Below are 23,533 nucleotides of genomic sequence, written 5' to 3' on the forward strand. Positions count from 1 at the left end.
TTTAAATCATGCTTTCAAATACTCCACAGACTTATATTTAGTGAACAAGATGCATCTGTTACCATAAAGCATGTTCTGACCAATTCTACTACAGCGAAAAAAAAACTTGAAACCTTGGTTAAGATCTAATCCTGCTAGAGAGGTAAATGTTTTCCCTGGCAACAAAAAAAAGTCTCAAGAGGGTGGGTGGGCCGGATAACTGCCAGAGAGCTCGGTGGTGGTGATTCGGTAATGAGATTTCTGTGCTGAGTTTGCTGATCTCAGCCAGATTAGCATAGGGGGCTCTGAAACAGGCTTCAATTTCCAGGCTAGAGGGGGAACCAGAGTTCCTAACAGTGACCCCCTGCTAGAAAGTGTGTGTGTGTGTGTGTGTGTGTGTGTGGGGGGGGGGGGAACAGGTGAAGACAAAAATTGTGGGGGAGGGGAGGAGAGCAATGCAGCTGAGCCCAGAGGTCCAGACAAGAAACAGGACTACTTGGGCGACATACCACAGGGCTGCTCGCACCCATGGAACAGTGCCTCAGCGGCATCAGGAGAGAATAATCGGCGGGGAAAGTGATGAAACATGGACTAGGAAGGTTGCTCTGAATGTCAGCTAGGCTGACCATTCAAACTTGGACTTCACCCCTCCCCAAAACACAGCGTCATTGGCAGGAGTTGTGGGCACAATCACACTCACCCTCCCATTCTCAGCTGCAGACCAACATAACGGGCTGGGGGAAAGGGGAGGGGAATAAAGAGGGAGATTTTAGTCTCACATAAACACTTAAAATTGAGAGAAAAATAAAGAATCTTAAGGCTGCGAGAGGAGAGGGGTGGGGGCAGGAGAAGGACAAAAAAAAATTCAAAAATTGCCTCTCGGCTTCCAGAGCCTGAACTTGAATTTTTAAAAAAACAACTTTTAAGAAAAATACACCAAATAACATTGTATTGTGTATTTGCTTTACATCAAAATAATTTATGTCTTCATTTAAAATAAATAAAGTCAGGGCTCAGAAATTCAACTCATTTAAACATCTCTTTAAATCTCCCTTGAACCAGTATTTACACAGTCCCTCGAGGATCTCCACAGGACCATCATATGTAAAGACAATTTTTTCCTTTCAAGAACAGTTTTGCGTAGCTGAAACTACCGCACAAAAATGTAATTTTTTTCCAAAGTTTAAAAAGACAAAACTCTTCAACTTGTAAACAAACCTTTCGGAACGGTTTCACACAAATTCTCGTTCGAAACAACCTTCGTGGAGTGAGACACGGCTATTGCAGGAAATGTGGAAACGTTTAAAAGCAGCCTTGTTTCGAGGAACACACCAGGGTTCATCACACCCAGCAACAGATTAAAGCACCTTCTAACAGTCTCTAAAAATCAGAGACATTTGAGTGGATTACTTTGCAAGGCAATTTTAAAAAAAAAAATCAATTTAGTGCTAATCATTGAGCTTCAATTTAACTGGAACCTAACCAGCCAAAAAACATTGACAATTCATGCTTTCCTACAAGAAGAGCAATGAAACAATGTTGGGCCGTTATAACTTTTTAACCTTGAGCCATCACTGGGAGGATTTAGTTTCCAATCTCTCCCCCTCAATAAAAATTAAATGAAAACATTTACTTCAGAGGATCTCCTTCTTTTGCTCCTCAAAAAGAGAAAGGGATTGTCATAATCACTTCAATGCACTGCTGTAACAAAAAGGACTGCTAGGTTTAGCTCGCCCATGGAGCCAACAAATGGACACGGACACAAACAGACATGGACACAGACAGACACACACGGACAGACACACACTAGAACCTAGTGTTTTAATACAAAGCTGCGCTTCAACACGTGGAATGACACCACAAAAATGACAATTTGGACCCCTGCCCATAACTCCTGATTCTTTGGGTTTACAGATTACTCAATTCCTTTATACAAAATACCCAACATGCCAGGGATGATGGGAATGCAAACAGCAACCAAATTATCCCCCTTCCATCTGAAGTCAGCTGTTTTACCCCTTCAATTAAATTGACCTCCCCCTCCACCCCAAGACTGATTTACACAATCCTCTTGGTTTTATTGGTCTTCTGTCTTGCTCACTCAGCTCTCTGTCTCCTTGTTTTTGCACCGACGAATTACAAAATATAGGACAAGGAAATACAACAAAAACAGGCCAGAAATGTAAACCACACCTTTAGCAATTCGACAAATTGCACAAAACCCATTTAAAGCACTGCAGGTTGTTAAATGGAATAAGATGGTTCTTTAGAATCCACAGTCTAGCTCCATCCATTCCCATTTAAAGCTGAAGTTCAATTTCTCATATTGCTAAAGCACATTTAAAAAAAAAGAAAAATGCTTTATGCTTTGCAGGTCTAAGTTACTGAGCAGGCAGGATGTCTCAGATTCCATGCAGCAACACCCAGTTTCTTTATTTTTAAAACAACTGTCCAGCGCTCAGTTGTTTTCCGTAAAATTCTGCTGTCTGTGCCTAACCCACATTACACAGTTCATGGAGACAGCATCTAATGGCCCCCCACCCATGTTCGTGGTTAGGTGGCCGTTGGTCCCGTTCGTGCTGTTGGCTCCTTTGGAGGGACTGTGGTGATGGAGTTTTGTGCCATTTGTCATGGAATCGTCATCATCGGAGCTGCTCTCAATGTCACTGCGATCATCCTTAGAGACCTGCATTGAAGAGAAGAGTTAAATTATATTTACTCACAGGTAGCTATGCACTCCTCGCCAATCACTATCATTTTCAAAGCTGGAATCATTTTTTTTTTAAAAAGCACAGCTCAGTCATTTGGGTCCCATGCCTGTCTCCCCACCCAGTGAGGTACTTATGTTAAAAATAAAATGTTGTATTAGTATACCTACATGCAGCACTACATAGTATCAGGATTGTGGTCTGGGCCATTTCTCTATACAGTAAATTCCTGATCATAGCAGGTCCATGATGGGAAGGTGCTGAGATAAGCTTGAGGCAAGGCACTTTCCCTCCCAAAACAGAGAAGGAAAGGAAAGAGGGCGAGTCACCCTGGACATTTTCATGCACCCAACATTAGGAGGAGGTCACCATCAGACTCTGGGAATGGTGCACAAGATCAGCAAACTCAAAGTGGTGGGGGGGGGGGGCAAGATTAACTTAAAACACAATTCAAAAGAAAAAAAATTAAACTTCTGAACATTGATAGGGTAAAGGATAAATTTAAACTTGGTTCCCTCTTCCAAGGTTCTCCAAATGTGGAGTTGCTAAATTCAGAAGTTAGGAATTGTAAAATTTAATTCCCGTTATTCCTTCAATAGACGTCTGCAAACTTGTGTTTTCCCAGGCCAAGTACTGACTGTGCTGCAGAAACAAGTAGCTGCCTTGCTCCTAGGCCTCCAACCGGGCTATTTGTCAGACAGTTGGAGGTGTACACTAGTGACCGAGTGATGACCCCCTGTGGGGAGGGATTTGGCTTTAGGCTGTGACAGAGTGACTGAGATCAGCTCAGTGGAGTGGAGAGTGAAAGAAAATTGAAGTAGTATTCATCCACTCAGTGATGCTGTCTATTAGCTCCAGACTACCACCTGCAGACTAATATAAAAAATAACAGCCTCATGCCAGTAAATCACTAAATAAATGCTAGTGTTAGGAGTCTGCAAAAGGTTAGGTATGCAAGGTAAAGTGGTCACAAACAAAGGAAAATAGCTTCTCCTGGTGAAGGATGAAGTGCCTTAGCACTTAATTGTTTAATAAATCTGACTAGAGTCCGAACTCAATGTTAATAAGTGACAAGACTACACACAAGTAAATTAAAGAGAGTCTCACCATCAGGACCTCTTAAAAGTTGCACAATTGAAAACCAAGATTAAACCTGTATTCTGTTCAATTTGAATTCTTTTGTTTGAATTTGCAAGCGCTGATGACATCAGGGAACCTTGCAGGAGTTACCAAGTCTAATTTTGAGATACTTGGGCTGTTCTTAAGCAAAGGTGTCCGTTCAATACAACATAATTCAGCTTCCTTTAAATGGTTGGCCTCAAACAATAATGGAATGAACTAGATAAAATGTCAAAGATATTAAATCACATTTCTTTGTAAATACTGCACGTTAACGAAGTAAAACAGATGGTGAGACTGCCTCTGAAATAAGCTAGTGGTTTTCTAGCGATGTTACAAGAACAGCAGCGCACACACAGCGATGATGCTCTTAAAAAGGATGGGATACTCTTCCACTAGATATGCTTCGGTGTTAAGTGCAGGTCACTCTGGGCTGCTTTCACACCCTTTTAAGTTGTTCATAAAAGTTATGTGCTGGTATCATGGGTGGCACTGAAGTTCTGTAGCCAGATTACACAAAGTTAAACTCTCCATTGCAGAAGTCACCACTATGATTACTACAGACTAGTAACCTACTTTCTCCTCAAACGTAGTAAACTGGTAGGTTTAGAAGCTGCCCGTGCTGTTCCGTCAGTTTTCAGTCTCCAACAGCTGCTCCCATTTGATGTTTTGGTTTTACGTTTTTTCCTTAAAGGACAATGGTACTGAACTGATGCTGCTCGTCTCCTAGCAACCACTTTGCAGCAGCAGAGGCCCAAGAGCAGGGTGTTTGTTCTCTTTCAGACACAGGGTTGCATGGTCCACAGTGACCCCAAGGGAGAAAACACACCCCAAACTTCTACCAATGATGCTCTGTAACAAGTTGCTAAAAGTACCAGTGTCCCAGGGCAACGTGCCCTCTGAATATTTATCTTTCCCAATGGAAAGCTCCTCCTCTGTCCCCAGTAGCTCAGTTAAGATTACCGGGAATCACTTTTTGAAACATAAGCAACACTAGCCAAAAACCCATGAACATATATTCCTTTACAGAATAGTGAGACAAAACCAGTTTTCAAAAAGGATGAAGTTTAATTAGACCACTTTTTTAAAAATTTAGTCACGAAGTGCAAACCGACCTCTGAGCAAATCAAGAAGTTTGTATGCCACAAGTCTGCAGTATCTTCGGTTTGCTTTTGCTTTTAGGCAGGATGAGGCACAAAGGTCAAACAGTTTGCAACTCAAAACCCTTGTTAATTCATGGCACCACTGGCTCCTGAAAGGGCAAACACTAACCACAGCAAATCATTAAGCATTACACAGACTCCCCACTGTTTGATACTGTTCATCATTGTTGCAATTCTCAAATAACTCAGCAGGTGGCACTATAAAACTGGTCAACAGTAGTGGCAATGCTGCAAGAAATCAACTCAGCCGGCATCTCAGGAGTTGCTTTGAATAAACTAGGTATAACAAAGGTCCTGTTTGTGGGAAACGCTTTCCTCCCTGCTGACATTTATAACTCCACACTTGCTCATCCTGCCTCCAAGAACATGTGTTTCTGGTTTGCTGGTGACTGACTGAAATTAATCACAGCACTTGTAAGCAATAGGAAAGCCCACTGAAAAATGTCCTGGTTTGCACATGAAGCACAATGGCTCAGTTTCTAAGGAATGAATGGTCCATGTCTTTTTTAAAAATAAATAAATAGGAACTGAAGAGTTAATGCTAGAACTTCCAACTCCTCAGGGGAGGGGAACTTTTTTTTTAAAAATAGCTTCAGAAAAGAATTTGCATGAATAGTATACCATTTTCTGAAAGTTATCTTTAGAACAAAGAAAAGTCCGAGACCACACAACATTAACAGACAGTGTGTCGATAAGGAGGAGGTGCAACTTTAGAGATAATGTTAAAAAAAAAGGTTACTCTGGAGCGATACTGCCTAGCTGTTTGGAGCTCTGGTACAAAAACTACCGTCCTGGCAACATTATTGAGACCAGGTCAGTGAAAAAAAATTAGAAGTTTGTTTTAAATGTAAAAACATAGTCTGTGCATAACAAACAATAAAAATTTCAGTAATTTTAAATTATGGCAGAGAGCTCTTTAAAGGTTACTACAATCACAATAGTTACTACTCCCTTACCCTAGATCTAATGGTACACAAATTTATCACAGCCAAAAGTTTTGCATGAGCACATTTTTGAGATGCAGGCATCAAGCACAAAAATATTGTTTAAAAAAAAGGTAAGAGTGATACATAAAACATTGGTGGAGAGTAGTTTACTAATCCTGTTAGACAACAGTTGGAAAACAGTCCGCCTTTGGGAAGATTGCTCCCTTTGAAGAGCTAAGGAGTTCTATTCATTTTTAAAATTTCAGAACTGCAGGTTAACATTTAGTACATGAAGGGCAAAGGTCAACGGTGAAGTAAAGGGATGCCATGAATGAAGGGGACACAGATTCGCTCCCCAAGCAGGCAAGTTCCTGATCCGACAGGTCACTGTGGGGAGGCATCAAGCAACAGCCTGGCTCTGCCCAACAGGGAGTAGAAGGGCTCTCACCCTTCCCCACCCAACTCAGTGCCTGGCTCAGGCAGGCCAAGGAACTGGGGATAGAAGAGGAATGGCATCCCCACAAAAAAGATGGTCATTGTAAAAGGTACCTTTTTCTCTATCCCCTCCCAGTCAGTAAATATTTGTAATGGAGTATTAGTTCTTACAATACAGATAAAATTACAAAAAAAGCAGCCTAGTTACATTTATTAGCAATAAAGTTAACAGATACAAGAGAAAATATATTTACAGGTGAATGAACTCATTCAGATACCAAAAAAGAAAGAAGTCTCTCAAATGAAACATTAGATCACATTAGAAACTTCAGGGGCTTCACTTTTCCCTGTCCCCAAATACATGGAACTTTTTTTAAAAAAAGAGATTTTCTTTAGTCAAGTTGAAAGTTAAAACAGGCTCTTTTCTGGATTGAACAGATTAAAAACAGCTGGCAGACAGTGCTTCAACTAGTTCAAGGCCCATTAGTCCAAATCACATCTGATGGTGGCTGCACAATACAGACCGATCACCTGGTGAGTTTAAATACCTAAAAAGAGAACCAATAACTGAAAGAGAGGGGTGAAGAAGAAAGAGTGTACATGTCTCAACAGATCAGGCACCCTTTCCATTGTGAGCAAATCACAGGAAATCCCCTCTTCTCTTCTGCAACTCTCCATCACTTGTACATGTGCTGCCCAACAGTCCTACAAGCATGGGGCAGGAGCAGGAGGCAAAATAGAGAAAGGAGATAATGAATTGCTTACGCAAGTGAGTTGCGGCTGTAAGAACTAAGAATAAGATGGAACAATGATTTATTTAGGGACTGATTAATCGTTTGCCTTGACAAATCAGAAGACGGCATGTACCTTTATATCTGGGTTCTCCAGATTAACACATTCTTTACCTAGGGACATAACAGGAGTAGGACAGTCAGTCCATCGAGCCTGCTCTGTCACTGTTAGCCATGGCATTTTTCCTGTTGTAATCCCAATTCCTTGCTTTTCTCCAACCCCCAAATAGCCTTTCTTTGAGTAAACATCACAATTAATTCTGAATCTATAGCCTTCTGGGACAGTGGTCTGCATTCTCAACTTTTTCCTGAATTCACTTTTAACCGATTTGCTCAAATTCTAAGATTCTGTCCCTTTGTTCTAGAGGGAAGAGTCCTTACCACATCTACCTTGTCAATGCACTACGTTATTTTAAACACCTCGATCAGATCACCTCTTAGCTGGTTCATCTCCAGAAATACAGCTCAAGTTTACCCGCTCTCATCCTATCTCAGTCCCTTCTGCCCCAATGGAGATCAGCTAACAGCATAAACCAGGGATTGAACCTGGAGCTTTCCCGGCCTGTGTGACATTTTCACTGTCTGGTGTGGTACTACCAACTAAGACCCAGGGAAGCTCAGAAGCAGTGTTTTAAAAAAAAATATGGATTATTAAGCCCCAAGAGTGGAACATCCCTTGGAGTTAAAGCCTTTCGTTCCTCAGTATATTAATGGTGTAACACAAACGTCTTTTTGGCCTAGTGCTGAAATATCTGTATGATTTCATTCTTGGTGGCTGGTTAAGAGTTAGGGAGCATAATGTTATTTGCTGGCAATAATTGCAGCCCTTTATTGCACAGTATGCAGTTAACTGGTTATCGTGCTATTATTTCAGGCTGTGATGTGTAAGTTATCAACATCATGCAAAGCAGAGGGGTGATGGCATAGTAAAGCATTCCAATAAAGATACAAAACCATGCAAAGTAGAAAGGTTGCACAGTGAAATAATCAGGCAAAGTGTTGGACGACTAACTCCAACAGTTGCAACACTTACAAGCAAAAGGTCCCACTTGCCAGACTTCCCGGTGTACAGAGAAAGAATAAAACACAAGGAAAAAACACAAACAAAATGAAACCAAATCTTGTACCACAGAAAAGCCGGTCAAGAAATTCTTCCTCAGTTGGATTGTTTGAGCGACACACATACATGGATACACATACAGGAGAAACAGAACACCAAGAACAGCTGCAGTACCAATATCTGAAAGCACAGGTGGTATATTACTAATTCATTCGCCATACTGCCATTGAGGTAATTTTCTATAGCTTCCACCCCTCCCCCATTTCATTTTAAAAACTTGTAATACATTACCTTTTAGTAGCTGCAAAATCACCAAATGACATCTAGTGGATCAGTTAAAATTCATAAATTTTAGTCCACGTGTGCCCAAAATTGTCAATTTGAAATGTTATAAGGAAAAACACCCGCTAATCATCACACTCCAGCCCAGATATAGAGCGAGACCTCCATCCCCTCCAGCCCAGATATAGAGCGAGACCTCCATCCCACTCCAGCCCAGATATAGAGCGAGACCTCCATCCCACTCCAGCCCAGATAGAGCGAGACCTCCATCCCCTCCAGCCCAGATATAGAGCGAGACCTCCTTCCCCTCCAGCCCAGATATAGAGCGAGACCTCCATCCCCTCCAGCCCAGATATAGAGCGAGACCTCCATCCCCTCCAGCCCAGATATAGAGCGAGACCTCCATCCCCTCCAGCCCAGATATAGAGCGAGACCTCCATCCCCTCCAGCCCAGATAGAGCGAGACCTCCATCCCCTCCAGCCCAGATATAGAGCGAGACCTCCATCCCCTCCAGCCCAGATATAGAGCGAGACCTCCATCCCCTCCAGCCCAGATATAGAGCGAGACCTCCATCCCCTCCAGCCCAGATATAGAGCGAGACCTCCATCCCCTCCAGCCCAGATATAGAGCGAGACCTCCAGCCCAGATATAGAGCGAGACCTCCATCCCCGATATAGAGCGAGACCTCCATCCCCTTCAGCCCAGATATAGAGCGAGACCTCCATCCCCTCCAGCCCAGATATAGAGCGAGACCTCCATCCCCTCCAGCCCAGATATAGAGCGAGACCTCCATCCCCTCCAGCCCAGATATAGAGCGAGACCTCCATCCCCTCCAGCCCAGATATAGAGCGAGACCTCCATCCCCTCCAGCCCAGATATAGAGCGAGACCTCCATCCCCTCCAGCCCAGATATAGAGCGAGACCTCCATCCCCTCCAGCCCAGATATAGAGCGAGACCTCCATCCCCTCCAGCCCAGATATAGAGCGAGACCTCCATCCCCTCCAGCCCAGATATAGAGCGAGACCTCCATCCCCTCCAGCCCAGATATAGAGCGAGACCTCCATCCCCTCCAGCCCAGATATAGAGCGAGACCTCCATCCCCTCCAGCCCAGATATAGAGCGAGACCTCCATCCCCTCCAGCCCAGATATAGAGCGAGACCTCCATCCCCTCCAGCCCAGATATAGAGCGAGACCTCCATCCCCTCCAGCCCAGATAGAGCGAGACCTCCATCCCCTCCAACAGAGCGAGACCTCCATCCCCTCCAACAGAGCGAGACCTCCATCCCCTCCAACAGAGCGAGACCTCCATCCCCTCCAACAGAGCGAGACCTCCATCCCCTCCAACAGAGCGAGACCTCCATCCCCTCCAACAGAGCGAGACCTCCATCCCCTCCAATCATCACACTCCAGCCCAGATACAGCGAGACCTCCATCCCCTCTCTGATGCCATCGTAACTGAAGAAAATTTAGACACTTTTGAGCTTGCAATGGACTCAAGTCCACAACGCAAGTTCATCCAAGTGGCAGATGTAGAAGCAGAGCTCAGAAAGGGCACAGGGTGAGTGTGTGGGAGACAGAACAGTCACGTGGCTGTTGGTGTTCTGCTGCAATTTGTCATTGGCTGATTTTCTCAAGTCAGATCCCGGTTCTAAATGTTTTGGGCAAACATGGACTAGAATTTATTAATTTTAACTGATTCACGAGAGTGCTGGATGCCATCATTTGGATCACAGCCCTCCTACTCTATCCTCCAGGGAACTCAAAGATTAAGATAAGAAATCAGTGAAACAGCATTATATATCTGGTGGGAACACAAACATGCAAATGTCATCACAAAGAAAATATTTTGGACATGAACTGTAGGGCAAGTATGTTCTAGATTATTCTTGAATAAGTCCCTTCCTGCCCCTCCCCTCACTTTGTTCTTTCCACATTTCTCTCCTCCTTCCCTGAAGGGTGAAACACACGCTGGGAATGGATACACACAGGTCTCCAGTACCTCAGCTTAGATCGTGAACACTGGCAGCCTACTCAATGACGAGGGGACTCGTAGCCATGCCCCATCCTGTTTGTGACAGACCACACACACACACACACTACCCAGCGCTGTCTCTGTGTGTAAGTGGATTCTTGAGATTCAGCCCCCATGCAATGTCACTGAAATGCATCCCCAAAAATAAAGGCAAACTAAAATATAGGCATGATGTGGAGATGCCGGTGATGGACTGGGGTTGACAATTGTAAACAATTTTACAACACCAAGTTATAGTCCAGCAATTTTATTTTAAATTCACAAGCTTTCGGAGGCGAACGAAATGAAATCATTTCGTTCACCTGAGGAAGGAGGAAGCCTCCGAAAGCTTGTGAATTTAAAATAAAATTGCTGGACTATAACTTGGTGTTGTAAAATTGTTTAAAATATAGGCAGCACTTTAAGAACAGAGCAACCAATACCTCACGTGGAGTGTATGCCCATTGCTGCCTGCTCATTTCAGTGCTAAATTCACTCAAAGGTGGAGCTTCTTAGCCTTAAACAGATACATAAAGTACACAGCTAAGATTGTATCAAACTTCAGGAAATATTAAATCACAAATCCAAACATCTCGTGTTTAAATCAGCATCATAATTAGGTCACATGATTACAGGTGGTCAGATTTCACCCAAACCCATGACTAATGGTCCAAAAAGAGCACAAAGGCAGATTAAAATGTCACCTAAAAGTTGAGAGATTTCTCTTAAAGTTACATTTGAAAATGAATTAACCTGGTCAATGCACAGGACAGTATTATTAACCTTTATAACACAATATTCCCTCAACATTCAGTTCATAACCAGGCTGCGGTCACTCTGGTTCAAAGTTAATTGTTTTTGCTATTGGTGAGCAGGATTTGCAGAGAAAGCAGCCCGCTAACAACCTGCCACACCCAGCCTTCTAGCTGGAAAAGAAGTTAGAGTGCTGTAGGCAGCCTGTCCATCCCTGGGCACCTCATTACATTCAGCAGGATTAAACATCCTTCTCGGTACTAGAACGTCTGCTGGTTCTGAACATAATTGTTGAGAGTTCATCAGCACTGGCATAGAGGATAGCTAGGGCCGCTGATCAATAGATCTGACGCAATGTGACCACAAAGGGAGACCTGAGAGAATTAAACTTCCCCTCCCGCCAAGCAATAATTACTAGAGGTGCAAAATGCAGCACTTTACAGTGAAATCCCTCCCCTCCAGAAACATTCAGCTCCAGTTAGGTTTCTACCAAAGTTCTTCCTCCCACCCACCACCCCTGCAGGTCTGTCAAAAAAAAGTTACGCAGCACATATTCTAAAATATTACACTCTGCAGTTCTGTTCCTGAGGAAAGAAGCCCGAGCCACTTGAACAGAAGCTTGCAACTTCAAGTCCTTCCCACATCGGTCAGGCAAACTTGCACTATTTACCCTCTCAACACCTTTAATTATTTTGAAAACCTCTATTAGATCCTTCTTAACCTTCTCTGGGCCAGTGATTGAAACCCCAATTTTTCAAGTCTCTTTTTATAACTATAATCTCACTCCTGATACTATTCTGGTGAATCTTTGTTGTGCCTTTTTCATGGTTCCAATATCCTTCCTATAATGGGGTACCCAGAACTATACACTATACACCAACTGTGGCTTAACCAATGAAACATCACTTCTTTATTTTTATATTCAATGTATGTAACTGCATTCTTTGATCTCTCTATTCCTGGGAATCTCACCATTTAGGACATACCTCCTTTAACTATTCTTTTCATTCAAAATGTGCTACTTCACAAGTCTCTACATTGAAATGCATCTGCCACCTATCTGTTACTCCACTAACCTCTCTACATCCTCCTGCAATCTTCCTCAGTTCACCATATTCCCTAATTTTTGATAATGTTCTTCTTGTGAATGTGTCCAAATCCATATAAATGGAAAGTAAGAGGTCCCAGAACAGGTCCCTGTGGCCCAAAAAGTGATTTACCCCAATTCTCATCTGTCTCCCAGCCATCCCTATATGCATACAGCTACATTCCCTTTAAAAATATTTGCCTCAATCTTTTACTTATGTGCTTATGCCCTCGATAGTGCCCTTTATGTTGACCACCAGTCCTTTTCAGAATGTCATATTGTGACTTTGATAATGGCCATTAGTGTTTCTTTAATGATCAGCAAGCAATGGATATGATCAAAGTTCAGTTTTTGCTCCACTCCCTTCTCTCAAATGAGTCAATTGGTGAATACACTGCATGGTGAAGTGAACCACATAGACCACATAGATCTCAGGTTCCATCACTGGTCTGTGTCTGCCTGCCAAGTTAAAGTGATCTCTGGCTGGATAGCAATGAAGGTTAATAAATCATCTTGGAGCTGGAGCAGAGGGCAAAAAAAAGTTTCTAAAGCCACTTTTCACCCCCCTCAGTCCCGCCGCCCTCACTTTTCACCCCCCTCAGTCCCGCCGCCCTCACTTTTCACCCCCCTCAGTCCCGCCGCCCTCACTTTTCACCCCCCTCAGTCCCGCCGCCCTCACTTTTCACCCCCCTCAGTCCCGCCGCCCTCACTTTTCACCCCCCTCAGTCCCGCCGCCCTCACTTTTCACCCCCCTCAGTCCCGCCGCCCTCACTTTTCACCCCCCTCAGTCCCGCCGCCCTCACTTTTCACCCCCCTCAGTCCCGCCGCCCTCACTTTTCACCCCCCTCAGTCCCGCCGCCCTCACTTTTCACCCCCCTCAGTCCCGCCGCCCTCACTTTTCACCCCCCTCAGTCCCGCCGCCCTCACTTTTCACCCCCCTCAGTCCCGCCGCCCTCACTTTTCACCCCCCTCAGTCCCGCCGCCCTCACTTTTCACCCCCCTCAGTCCCGCCGCCCTCACTTTTCACCCCCCTCAGTCCCGCCGCCCTCACTTTTCACCCCCCTCAGTCCCGCCGCCCTCACTTTTCACCCCCCTCAGTCCCGCCGCCCTCACTTTTCACCCCCCTCAGTCCCGCCGCCCTCACTTTTCACCCCCCTCAGTCCCGCCGCCCTCACTTTTCACCCCCCTCACTTTTCACCCCCCTCAGTCCCGCCTTGTGTGGTACTCCATCTCGCTTCTAGACTTAGCGCTAGTTAAAATTCACCCTACTGAGGCAAGCGAGCCTCATGTGGCCCTGGGCTTGAAGCGGTGATTTATGGTCAGGGGTAAGGTGGTTTACAGTGCAACTTGAACGGAGGGTTCTCGCAGGGAGCTGAATAGAAAATAGTCTATTTTAAAAGATGTTAAAATTACCTTTCCCTTGACGACAGCTTTATATGCGATGCGCATAATGAGATATGACCAGATGCCGTGTAGAACCTGTAGTATAAGCAACAGCACATTGAAGACCCACCACGACGGGTATGGCCCAATTATCTCCCAACTTTCAAACAGTGTTGTGTTTAAAATCCTGAAAATAAAAAAAAACAAATAATCAACCTTCACTTTCGTAAACACTTTCCAACAGAAAAGGTTAATATCTAAAAATCAAATGCTTACAAAGACTTGAGTATAACACAAACAGGATCTCTTAAGTCACATTAAAAGGGGGCGGGGGAAGGAAAGATAGATAACTTTTTTCAAAAAGGGTCAATTTGATTATTTCCAAGAGACCCTGGAGGGCTGCTCCAGACTGATCAAATGCCAGGAAAGCACATTACAAGCTAGGAAATCTGCACTGCCAGCCTGCAGTGTAGTTCCCAGGGCTGGCTAACTGGTCAGCTCCAGAGCAGCCCTAAGACTCATTTGAAGTTCATTCCAGCTGTCTGCAATGGAGCTATTCCAGGACACATAGGGTCAATCCCTATACTGGATGTCACCAGAGTGGTCTAGTTAGGACAGAATCCCTCTTCATAGCATTGATAAAATTGTGGGTTAAAGTTTAAAAACATTTTTTTTTTAAATACCTGGCAAGAGTACCATTTCCTTCCCCTTTAAAAACTAGGATTTTGCATAACACAGGCAATTTCAACCTTTGAAAGTTGAATCTTTTCCAGGTATAAACAGGACATCAGAGGTTACAGAGAATCATTTAAAATGTTGGCTTATTCATGTCACAATGCAAGCAAACAGAAGCTGTCTGAAACCACCCACCCAACCAGGGTATACACAACATAACCATCAGGCCAAGAGAGCTACGATCAAAAAATTCAGTTGTAACCTGTTGGAGATTAATCTCCAAAGCTACAGATTGGAATAGAACTCCTTGAGGCCTCCTGCAAGGCAGTGATTTGCAGGAAGGAAGGCCACCAGACACTGGACTGTCAGGAGGCCAAGTGCTGCAACCTGTGCGGAGAGGCTGGACAACCTGTACAAGACCTGTCCAAACCGCAGACTAAGCTATGCACGGGTAGCGAGAGGCAAGGTGACACAGGAGGAGAGAGCAGCAGTCATAGCTGCCCCAAAGGAGGCCAGACCCCTGCTCCCCGCTGTGGTCGTACGTGAAAGGGCCAGCGGCCAGGAGGAAGACAAAAAGCAGGAAGGGAGTGACAAGGAAACCAAGCAAACCCAGCCCCGAAACTACCCCTGGGAACACAGAGCCAATGGAAGGCAAACCAGGGACGGATGAAGGATGGATGATACAAGCAAAGAAAGAGGAAGTCCCGCAGGACCAGAGGCACGAACACCAAAGGTGTGGCCAGCAGCAAGAGGAGCTTAGAGACCCCAACAGACAACAGCGACCACTCCCCAGACGATGACCAAGGAAAGGGGGGAAATCCCACCTTCGTCAAAGGAAGAGGCAAAACGCGACTGTGACCAGCGACACTGACAACGCGCTCCAACTCCAGGAACCCGGGAGCTGTAACGTGTCCAGCGCACCCCAACTCTGGGACGCCGGGAGTTGCAACGCGGATAGCGAGGTTCCCCCAACTCCGGGCAACCGGGAGCAGCACGACGGACGCGTAGAGCGAACCACCGGCGTTGGACGAGGAGCCTGACCTGGTTGTGGATCTCAGACACACCACCCCACGAGACCCCGCCGTCGAACCCCGAGCGAGGACCCTCCCCCAATGGAGGACAGGCCTCCTTTCTCAGCCCAAGGACTATCCAGAAGTTCCTGCACACCACACAAATGCAGAATCTGGACCCAGGGTCCCAAATGGACAGTAATGTAGACCCCAGACTGATGCAATAGTAAGACCTGAATGTTCTGTTTTCCTCTATTTTAAAATGGATTTAAAAATTGGATCCATAAACGTGCGTAGCATCAAAATAGACGATGCAATGTGCCGCGACCCTGGACTACCTGTCCAGGACCAAGAGGGACCTGCTGTTCTTGCTGAGGTGCAGGATCCTGCACACCTGCAACTACCAGCAGTGGTCATGCATGTGGACCCACGGGCTGTCCATCTGGTCGGGAGGCAATGATAGTTGTTCCTTGGGGATTCTGCTGCGAGGAAGTCAATTCACCATCACCGAGGTTAAGGAGCTGGTGGGGGACCGCCTGCTCGTAGCAGACGTTCTGTACAAGAACGCCCCGCTCCAACTAATCAATGTGTACGCCCCAACCTTCTGGAGCAAGCAGATGGAGGTCTTCCAGCACCTCCCAATACTGCTGGCGACCGCCAGACCAATTGAAGTCTCCGGCGAGAACAACTAAATCATCGATGCGGCTGGACGATCCAGCAAGGGCGGCGGTATACTGGACACCATGTCCAAACTCCTGATAGAGGCGATGAAAGACGCAAAGCTTTGCGACGTCTTCAGCAACCCGGCAGAGTAGAGACACACCTGGTCCAGGCCAGACGGGTCCGTCCGTTCCAGGATAGACTTCCTTTTTGTATCCAACGCTCAAGGTCAGATTCACCAACGTCCAGCTGGTGTTCTTCTCTGACCACTGCCTCCTACTGGCCGACTGTCAATCGCAGGCAGGGAGATATGGAAGCTGAACGTGAGACTGTTGACCCCGGAGAACATGGAGGAACTAAAGAGGGATTACAAAGGTTGAAGGACCGTGAAACCCCTCTGACTCCATGGTGCGAGAGCGACCACAGCGCCAAAAAAGCATGCAGGATCTGCTCCAGCCGCAGTCAATGGGGGTCAATGTCAGGGAGGAACTCCAAGAGGTAAAGGGCCAGCAAGCCTCGCCCTCCGCCTCAGAGGCCTCAAAGATCATCCTCCGGTCCAGAGTCTGCTCCATAGAGCAACGTGAGAAGCGTTTGTGCTTCTTCCATCTTCTGTGATCAGCAGCCTGTAAGAGGACGACAGCTCGATGACATCCTCGCAGATCACCAAATCCTTTTATGCCAGGCTGTATGACGTGAAGCCCACAGACAGCACGGCCTCCCAGTCCTTCCTGTCCTCTATCATGGAAGTCTTAGAGGAGAGCATGGATCGGCCACTGACCTTGGACAAGCTGACAAAGGCCGTCCAGTCCTTCAAGAGTAGAATTCCCGGAAGAGACAGCTTACCGGTTGAGTTGTATTCGGCTCTGTGGGACTGGATAGGCCCAAGCCTACTGGAAGTGTATGGGGGTATGCTTCTGGCAGGCAGCATGTCAGAGGCCATAAGGAAAGGCATCATCACCCTCATCTACAAGTGTAAACAATTTTACAACACCAAGTTATAGTCCAGCAATTTTATTTTAAATTTAAAATAAAATTGCTGGACTATAACTTGGTGTTGTAAAATTGTTTACAATTGTCAACCCCAGTCCATCACCGGCATCTCCACATCATCTACAAGTGGAAGGGGGAAGGGGAAAGAGGGAAGAAATCACAAATTGGTGACCCATTTCCTTGCTAAATGTCGACTACAAGATTCTGTCTAGGGCCATCGCCAACAGGCTCAAGTCTGCTCTGGAGTGGGTGATCCACCCAGATCAGACCTGTACTGTACCCGGCAGGACAATCTGATAGCCTTGCGCTGCTCAGGGATACGATCGCCTACGAGCAGGACCGGGGGGGGGGGGGGGGGGGTGAACACCTGCCTCATCAACCTGGACCCACCCCACCCGTCCCAGGTGGAGAAGTTCTTGAGGAGGAACCCCTTTGACCACAAGGCCATCAGACAATGGTCGACATGCAACATTTTCAGAGTCCTGCAAGGAACGGAGAAGTTGGACTCGATCGGTATTTTCCCCGACCAGACGGTCAATGCCATTTGGCAGAATGTCTTGTCGCTAGAACTGACCAACAGGCACCAGGATGTAGCCTGGATGGTGATGAGAAAGGCCCTCCCAGTGCGATCCTTCCAACACGCAAGGAATCTCAGCACCACCGCGAGCTGCCCTCGAGGCTCCAGCGGGGAGGAGACCGTCCTCCACCTCCTGATGGGCTGCCCCTTTGTGCAAAGGGCGTGGAGAGAGAAGCGTTGGTATCTGTCCCGGTAACACAGAATGCTGTGTTCTACAGACTGTTCCCCAGGACGCACAGAGACAGATATAACCTGCGGCTGGAAGACCATCAACTCGTTGAAGGAGGCCCTTTGGTCCACCTGAAACCTGCTGGTCTTCCAGCTGAAGGAGCTGTCCACGACCGAGTGTTGCCGACTGGCACACTCCAAGGTCCAGGAGTACGTGCTGTGGGACAAGGTGCGACCTACGCAAAGGCTCTATGGGGAACGGCCACCATGTAAAGCCACCCCACCTTATATTGTACACCATGAGTCATAAGAAATACTGTGTTTGAATTGTAATAATGAGATCGCTTTGTGTATGATCTGTAGTGTTTTAGTTTGGAATTGTGATATTTATATTGAACAGTGTGTAACTTTAAATTCTATGAAATAAAAGTATATTTTGAAATTAAAAAAACTCCGAGGCAAAACTACCATGTTAGCACTTAACAGTGTGCAGCTCCTTAAGCCAAAGCCAGATTAATTGTAACTATCACTATACTTTTAAAAAGGCTGGTTCCAAAAATGGTTGTTACATGGTTTTAAAAGTAGATTACCAGGAATTTCACTCCTTTTGGTCCAAGTCACACCCCATCCTAACTTGAACATATATTGCCATTCCTTCATAGTCAGTGGGTCAAAATCCTGGAACTCACTACCCAACACCATCGTGGAAGCACCCTCAATACAAGTACTGCAGTGACCCACCACAACTAGGGAACGAGCTGTGGCGATAAATGTGGCGCTGGCAACATCGCCCATATCCTGAGAACAAGTATATTAAAAAAGGGACAGGCTTTCTTTAAGCCTTGTAATGGGACGCTGGAGTCACCAGCAAGTAAACAGCTAAAAAGTGCCAGATAGTCAAAGAACGTGTCTTCATCAATTCAGTTAGTACACTCTGTCTAGCTAAAAAAATGGTTTTCTGGTGAGATCACCAACTTTTTGTAGTAAGCAGAGTACTATATGTAATAAACTAGACTGTAGTGACATTTTGTTAGGCTGTCATAGGAATGCAGTCAATAGGTTGTTTATGGGTGAAATAATACCACAGCACAGAGATCAATGTGCCTAAGAAAAGGTGAATTTTGACCTGTCACATGGGTTCTATATACATGAACAAGTTGTGAAATGGTTATTTACATAGTTCTGACACCCACAAAATGGCTTCCATTCCACTGGAAGCTACGTACCTCCATTTCACGTGGTGTTTCAGGCCCTACAAAGTGCTTCCATCCTATTGCGAACTGCATGCCCCGAACTCCTCCCATCCTAGCACAAGGCCCACAAGCTCCAGACTCTTTTCACTCCCAAACCCATGATTTAACTGCACTAGCCCTACCGAAAACGCACAATGAGTTATGGAGATATTGGGGTTGATTTAAACCCTACCCACCCGGCAGAAACCGAGGGGATTACTTATCTGCTTGGAAGTCGCCCGGTTCCTGCCGTTTGCGATTTTAATCTGTAGGGTTCTGCAGGTGGCAGACGCACCCTCCTAAAACAGGCAGGGTCCTCATGAATTTATGCAAATCGGGGTCCTATTACAGATTACCCTCCCGAAACCCCATCCCCACCATTTACCTGGAAGTCGGCAGGTGCCTATCTTTGGCAGCCTCTCTCCCCTCCTCGTTCTGGGCAGGGGGTGGAACAAAGGCATTTAAATGATGCCCAGCAGTTTAAATAGCCAAAAGCCTTCTGCTGCCATGGACAGGTGGGAAATTAACTCATCTAGTGGTTTCCAGCAGAAATCACTGAGTTAAAATCCATCCCATTGAAATAGTAAGCTCACATAACATTTCTGCATATCTACATCAATTTTAGTTCCATCTTGTTATGGTATGTCAATTTCCTGTTTTTAGGCTGAACCAAGAGCCTGTCAGTGTGGAGTCACTCAGAGAGATCAGGAGTGTATGGGGGCATTCTGCAATATTTCTAGTGCATACCTCAATGGTAAAAGGGTTCATCATTCAACCGGAGGACAGCTATCCTCGGTACTATTGCACATAATGTCACGTTTCAGTGCAAAGGAAGTGCTTGCCTGCCTATGGAAATTGACTTTTGCATTGAGCATGTGCAAGAGTATTGGGAGGGTGCCCGAATCATAACGTAAGCACCGGGAGTCTTCAAGGTGAGAAAAAATACTTCTGCTGAGCATTCCCTCCAGATATTGGTTTCATATGCACTCAGACTTCCCATATGTTTGAATCAGTATTGAAAAATTTACCATAGTAATCAGAATGGTATTATGGGCTGATTCACATTTGGTGCAGCTGGAGCCTCTTAATTACCGCACCAGATATTTATCAGCCCACATATCATGTTTCTGGGTGTCAAGTTGCAGCTTTCACTGGATCCTGGTAATCCATAAATGTTTCATATGTATGAACTGCTACGAAGTTGCAAGGTTAGAAGCAGTTAAGAAAGAAATCCTCACAGCCCACATTGCTAACAAGCCAAAACAAACACAATAAGCAAACAATTTTGTAAACCATGCAAAAGTGAATGGGATGAGGTGAAACATTGAAGTCTTCTTAAAAAAAAGAGAAAATACTCGATTTTGAGAGTACACAACATGAGAATAGCAATTCTTGAATCTTTAAAAAGAACATGAAACAGAAAATGAAAAATGATCAATTTGGAATTTTTTTTTAAAAAAACCTTGAGAATTTTATTTTCTCCATTCCTCAACTAGGCAATCTGTCAGCAAGTTTCTGCTAAAGCTGCTGTGTAGCTACCGATTAAGAGGTGGCACTCATTAGGAGGTGGTGCAGGAAGGGCCCGGGATGATTCACCTGCCTTGTTCCTCATAAGGAAGTGCCTCACCTCCCTCAGGTGAGCAGTCTGAGGTAAAGAGCTTGCCACGTGAAGTATGGAGATTTGAAGCCACACCTTACCTCTCATGCAACATGCCACTGGGCTGTCTTCAATACAGCATTTATAATTTACAGGAATCTATCATTCTGCGATGAACTCCATTCAATTTGCTGTGTTTGAAATCACTTTCTACCCAACTGTTACACGGCTTCCTTTTTAAGAGTAGGCTGGGGGGGGGGGGGGTGAGGAATTGGAACGAAGCCAAGTTAACAGTGCAAGCAATCTTTAAGCTTTATGTCTCCCATCCCCATCATACTGCACTATACGCCACTCATCCATGGAATAGCAACAGCACATCTCAGAATAACACGTTTTTTTTTTCAAATCAAAATTTTGAAACTTACACTGATGAATGAGGTATCCAGAAATTCATGATGCACATTCTCCCTCCCTTTTTACTTGCAGGGAATAAATGAGCCATTGTTTGGATGACATTTGCAAGGGTGTTTCCTTCCTTGCATCCCCTTGGATTGTTAACGTGAATATACAAAAGCAGGCCAGAGTTATTTTTATAGATAGACAAAACAATGCCTGTGGGTATAATGTTTTGACACCCACACCAATGAACTATTAAACTATGCAATCCAAGGCCTTCATGCTGGTGGGTAGATAGATGGATACATGCCAGTTTCCAGCCTCAACTTCTGAATGAAGCTCAGAATCAACCATGAACAATTTTAAACCAAATATCGGAGTTGATTCTCAAGTTCCTCATTAAAATCTTTGCTGTTTAATGATCACATTGAGCTTTCACTGGGTACACAGATTGCAGTAATGAGCATACAACAACTTAAAGCCTAATGGTGCTAATGTTTCACTGCACCTGGCTAAAGACTACAAGCCCCAGGTTAAAACCTAGCCTCAGGCAACAGTCATAGTCTTGCTTTACTTAAGATGGCAAGTGCCCAATTTTAACCAGGACAAAAGAAACAAAACGGCAATGTTTCCACCCTGGGTTACATTTCAGTGACAACTCTAAAAGCTAGTCAAAGTGGCACTAATTAAAAGGCACAAGGATGTCTGCATCACTCAGCTTGTCCCTCCCAACCTATCCAAGGCAGCAGCCCATGTTGGGACCTTTCTCCCCACTGTCCTCCAAGTATGAAAATCCCAACATCATCATTCGAGCAATTTGGAGGCAGACAAGACAGCACCCAGCACAGTGCAGACCATTCCCTACAAAGATAGCATCAGAATGTCTTCCACAGCCCACATCCTTTACTAGGCACGCACTGATGTGATGACATCCACTTTACTGACAATTACAGTGACAGAGAGCCTTAACATTGCTTATAGCCACATAAACGATACAACAGGAAATGGCAACAAACACACGGTGGGCATTGACATTGCATCACTATCAATACACACCATGTTTTATACAGGATCACCTCCAACGACAGCATCTAGGTGAATTACTAGAATGCCTTATTGTAAGATCGCATACTCTGCAGCACACCAGTCCTGAATGCTGGAATAGCTGTCCCCCCACTCCCACTTCTACCAATTTTCCTTTCCGGAAGACATTGGCTCCTTACTGAGGTACAGTTTAAAGGGTGGCAGGTAATCTACAATATCTTGCCCAAGCAGCCATTCTCCCTGTGCAAGCCTAGACAATGACTTATGGATTAGTCAACCATCAGAAACATCACAGCCAAGATTGATCCTGTCCTTACAGAACAAACTGTAGCAGGTGGAATCCTTTTCCTTGCCTGCTACTTGTTTGCTGTTTTCACAGAAAAATGGATAGAATCATGGAATGCAATCCCCCAAGATGGCAGGAAAAGTCACGTAATTCCATGCAATAAAAATAGAATTTCATTTATTCAATCACCATGATCCTAGTTACCATTAAATAGATGTCTATTACAGCATTAAAGCAGTCAATTATTGTGGCAATAGGCTAATAGGTGGTTTTTAAAGAGAAGTCCAATTTGAGGACAATTTAAGCTACTTACCAAGTTTGGCAAAAAGTCAAACATTGAGTTAGTGGTATAGATGCAGCTGGACAAAGGCCTTGCTTCTTGCAGCACAATCTATATTAAAAATCTTAAGTCTACATTTCATGTCAACTACCAGTATAAATGCGGAAATAGGAATTAATAATGGAAATGGCCTGCGCAAACTGGTCGTGCTGTAATTCCCCCTACGGTACCTGCACCGGCACACAGTGGGTATTTTAATCAGAAACTACTGGACTTATTTTTTTTTTAATTTATAAAGTAAGAGTTATTGCCAGTTACCACATGTGGGTTCATTGACTACTACGTTATTTACCATGAAAGGATATAAATTGTGCAGCTGCACTTATCAGCAATGCTGTACACAAGGCTCCAGGTATTCAAAACGCGGCTGCTGTGTGCAGCAGGTTTAGGGAGAGAGTTCGACAAGCATGCAGGATGCTGCACAGCACCAATAAGGTCATTTTTAAAGAGACACTGGGACATCTTGGGAGGAGGCTGCCCCGAAGCAGGTCAATGGCAACTTTAAACCTTTGAAGATTACTGTAGCAATTTGCGCCAAATACACACGTGGTTTATTTACAGAATATTACAATATATTTTGCGCAATTTTTGAATTTTCAGTCACATTATATACAACACATATTTAAACAAGGTTATAATTAGAATGCATCACCGCTGGAACAGAAGCCCAGACATCAAAAACAACAGTCCCACTAACTCCACCTTCAACTGTGTAAGGGAAGTGCTCTATTTCAAAAGGGAGAAATACTCCTGGTCTCAGCACAATAGTTACATTGCATAAACAGAATACTCGACAGGGTTTCAGGAAAAAAACAAAACAAAAAACACCACATCAGGGCGGTTGGATTCAGTGTTTTT

The 23,533-nt window shown here is 44.9% G+C and overlaps 1 protein-coding gene across 1 annotated transcript in view; it reads right to left on the minus strand.

Annotated features, from left to right (window-relative positions):
- Positions 1-920: 920 nt before the first annotated feature.
- cers5 (ceramide synthase 5) overlaps positions 921-23,533 on the minus strand; it is an 87,114-nt gene continuing 64,501 nt past the window's right edge. The window contains exons 9-10 of the mRNA XM_067976531.1: positions 13,731-13,887; positions 921-2,665 (exon numbers count right to left, since the gene is read on the minus strand). Of these exons, the coding sequence (XP_067832632.1) occupies positions 2,438-2,665; positions 13,731-13,887 (385 nt within the window). The 3' untranslated portion in view covers positions 921-2,437. The remainder of the gene's footprint in view (positions 2,666-13,730; positions 13,888-23,533) is intronic.

The sequence above is a fragment of the Heptranchias perlo genome, chromosome X, assembly GCF_035084215.1.
Source record: "Heptranchias perlo isolate sHepPer1 chromosome X, sHepPer1.hap1, whole genome shotgun sequence".
Lineage (NCBI taxonomy): Eukaryota > Metazoa > Chordata > Chondrichthyes > Hexanchiformes > Hexanchidae > Heptranchias > Heptranchias perlo.